This window comes from Brassica rapa, chromosome A10 (assembly GCF_000309985.2).
Source record: "Brassica rapa cultivar Chiifu-401-42 chromosome A10, CAAS_Brap_v3.01, whole genome shotgun sequence".
NCBI classification, from domain to species: Eukaryota; Viridiplantae; Streptophyta; class Magnoliopsida; order Brassicales; family Brassicaceae; genus Brassica; species Brassica rapa.
This window is the reverse complement of record NC_024804.2, coordinates 10,020,306-10,023,429: the sequence shown is the minus strand read 5'-3', so window position 1 is coordinate 10,023,429 and position 3,124 is coordinate 10,020,306. Positions and strand designations below refer to the sequence as shown.

The 3,124-nt window shown below is 33.2% G+C and overlaps 1 protein-coding gene across 1 annotated transcript; it reads left to right on the top strand.

Annotated features, from left to right (window-relative positions):
• The first annotated feature begins 1,509 nt into the window (after nucleotides 1-1,509).
• Nucleotides 1,510-2,871, top strand: LOC103844857 (early nodulin-like protein 2). The gene is made up of 2 exons (XM_009121680.2): nucleotides 1,510-1,901; nucleotides 1,982-2,871. The coding sequence occupies exons 1-2, from the start codon at nucleotides 1,718-1,720 to the stop codon at nucleotides 2,680-2,682; spliced, it is 885 nt and encodes a 294-aa protein (XP_009119928.1). The 5' UTR covers nucleotides 1,510-1,717; the 3' UTR covers nucleotides 2,683-2,871.
• The last annotated feature ends 253 nt before the right edge of the window (nucleotides 2,872-3,124 follow it).

Genomic DNA, 3,124 nt, shown 5'->3' with positions numbered 1-3,124 from the left:
ATTTCAACTCGAGCATTTAGTGAATATCAAATTAACTAATATCCCTACGGGCCAACGCTAGTACATTATATATACACATGTGGTTGTCAACTAATCAACCTCAATGTGTACTAGATGGTTATGAGCAGAAATAATAACTTTCAAATTTATTTAAAAAGAAAAGTTGACTATATTTTAATTATTTTAATTTTAGGTTCATTATTTTTTTTAACCTATAATTGTTTGTTAGTTTAAGTTTTTTTTCAATATTATTGTATTTAGATTTATTTTAATTTATTAAAAAAAAATCTTGAAATAATAAATTTATATCTTGTCTAATTATTTAAAAATAGTAATATTACTTTTGTTGTTTTTAATTAAAATATCTAACTCGAAAAAATATTTATTAACCCAATTGTTTGGAATAATTAATCAACGATTTCCAGCTTTCAGACTGGATTTTTTCATGTCTCCAGATAAAATGAAAATCTTCTACTAAATAAAGATATTTTCATATTTTAGAATATTGCGATTTTGGCAAAAAAAACATGATTTTGTGTTTTGCAGAAAAACATAATTTTGGAAATTTGGTGAAAGAACATAACTTGATAATTTTGGTGGAAAACTTAATTTTGTAGTTTTGGTGAAAAACTTAATTTTAGCAACAAAAAAAAAAACACGATTTGGCATTTTGACAAAAAAACATGATTTTACAATTATGTCGAAAAATTCGATTTAACGATTTTATGAGAAACGCGATTTTGCGATTTTGACGGAATAACTCAAATTTACAAATTTAGAAAAACAAATTGATTTTATGGTTTTGAAGAGAAAACATGATTAAGTTATGTTTGCTGTATTTAAATTGATTTAGATATATGAGAAAGAAAAACTTGGGTTAGTGAAATTGGCTTAGAAATTTGGTTTAGTTATCTTTTATTATATATTTGATTTGAGTTTATGTAAGTTATAAATTTTTATTGGTTTGGTTATGGATAACTCAATGTTCATTCCAATTCAAACCATTTTAATCCAACTCCACTAAATCCATTAATTTGTTTTATGACTTTATCCATTAATCCATTTGTAAAAAGTTTTTTTTTTATCTATCAATAGCTTATATTGGGATGGCCCACTAAATCTTACCATTTTAACACTCCTAGATATCCTTAGTCAGCAGTGAATAATAAAAATTGGAAATTCTTTATTGATTTGATTATAGATAACTTAGTCCAATCCAAATCACTTTAATCCAGCCCACTAAATCCATTAACCCATTTGATCCATTAATCTATTTGTATTCTAATATTTCTATCTATTAAGATTCATGGTATGGATTGAACCCATTAACTCTTACATATTTTGACACCCGTAGAAATATCCTTAATCAGAAGTAAATAATAAAAGTAGGTAAAAATCCAAAATTCAATCAGCTGTCATCATGGTAAATGGGTTAATTCGTGAATCAATTCTCACACGTCTAAACATAAATGCCATAAAATTATCTTCACAACGTTCAAAATCCTAAATACATTGCCAAAAGTACTCTCTTTTATTAAACAAAGAAAGCAAGAAGTGAACTGTCACAATTATCTATTTCCATTTCGTTAAGATTCACAAATTTTCTTCATTCTCCTTAAGCTTCTATATAATTAGTACATAACTCTTCCCCACAAATCACAAACAAACCCACAAAACCCTATTCTTAGATCTCTCATCTAGCCGCTTCTCGAAAACCATGGTGGCACTCATGAAAAATCTATGTTTTGCTTTCGTCATCCTTACTTCTTTTGCGACCCTCTTCTCCGTCGCTGATGCACGTCGGTTTTACGTCGGAGGTAGCCGCGGTTGGGTCATGAACCCACGCGAAAATTACAATACTTGGGCTGAAAGAAACCGTTTCCAAGTCAATGATACTCTCTGTAAGCTTCTTTCTTTTCCTGTGGTCTAGATTTTTTTTTTAAAATCTTTGGGACTGACAAAAAGCTTGAATATTTTGCAGACTTTAAGTATGCCAAGGGATCGGACTCAGTGCAACAAGTGATGAAAGCAGATTACTACGGCTGTAACGTTAGGAATCCGTTAGAGAAGTTTGATAACGGAGAGACTGAGGTTGCTCTTAACCGATCTGGTCCGTTTTATTTCATTAGTGGTAATCAAGATCGCTGTCTGAAGGGACAGAAGTTGATCGTCGTTGTCCTAGCTATCAGACATCCCAAGAAGGTTCCTATTTCTCCGGCGAAACCTCCTTCGACGACTCAACCTCCACAAGCTCACTCCCCTGGTTCTCCTGTTGCGCCAGCGATGGCACCGTCAACGCCTCAACCTCCTAAATCTCATTCCCCTGTTTCTCCCGTTGCTCCGGCGAAGGGTCCCTCATCTGCCGAGTCTCCAAAAGCTCACTCCCCTGTTTCTCCACCGGCGAAAGCTCCGTCTACGACTCAGCCTCCAAAAGCTCATTCCCCTGTTTCTCCAATCGCTCCAGCGACCGCTCCGTCAGCAACTCCAACGCCTGATCATTCACCGGCTTCTCCAGCGCCTGAGAATACTCCACCGTCGTCACCAGCTCCTCCTCAATCCACTCCGGCCGATAACATCAATGCGCCAGCGGCAAGTACCAAAAATGCAGCGAGTGTTGTGGCCGTTACTTCGGTTATGACCACAGTATTAAGTGTGGCTTTTACTGTCTTAATGTTCGCTTGAGCTTTAATTAACAAATGGTTGTTCGTGTTTGATTTACATTTCTTTGTTGTGTTGCTGAGTTTTTTATTCGAGTCGCTACTCTTTTATCTGTTTATTATTTGTTCTGAGTGTCGTTATTTTGTTGCATTATTGGACTATTGTTTTTGTTATTAATATCATTGCGTTGTTGTTCTAAAAAGCCTTGCTTCATTCAACTCTTGCATGATTTATTTATATGCCTTTGTTCTGTTTTTGAATAAAAGTCATCCGATTAAAGTAATATTTGGTTCTGAGAATTGGAGCATTATAAACATTTCTTAAAAACTTTTACAAAAAAAAAAGCTATCTCATAATTTGGAAATTTATATCTTTTATCCCTTATACATTAAAAGAGAAGCATTACATCTTTTATCTATGACTTATATCATCACTACAATTATTTTTAGAATCACTAGAAAATTAA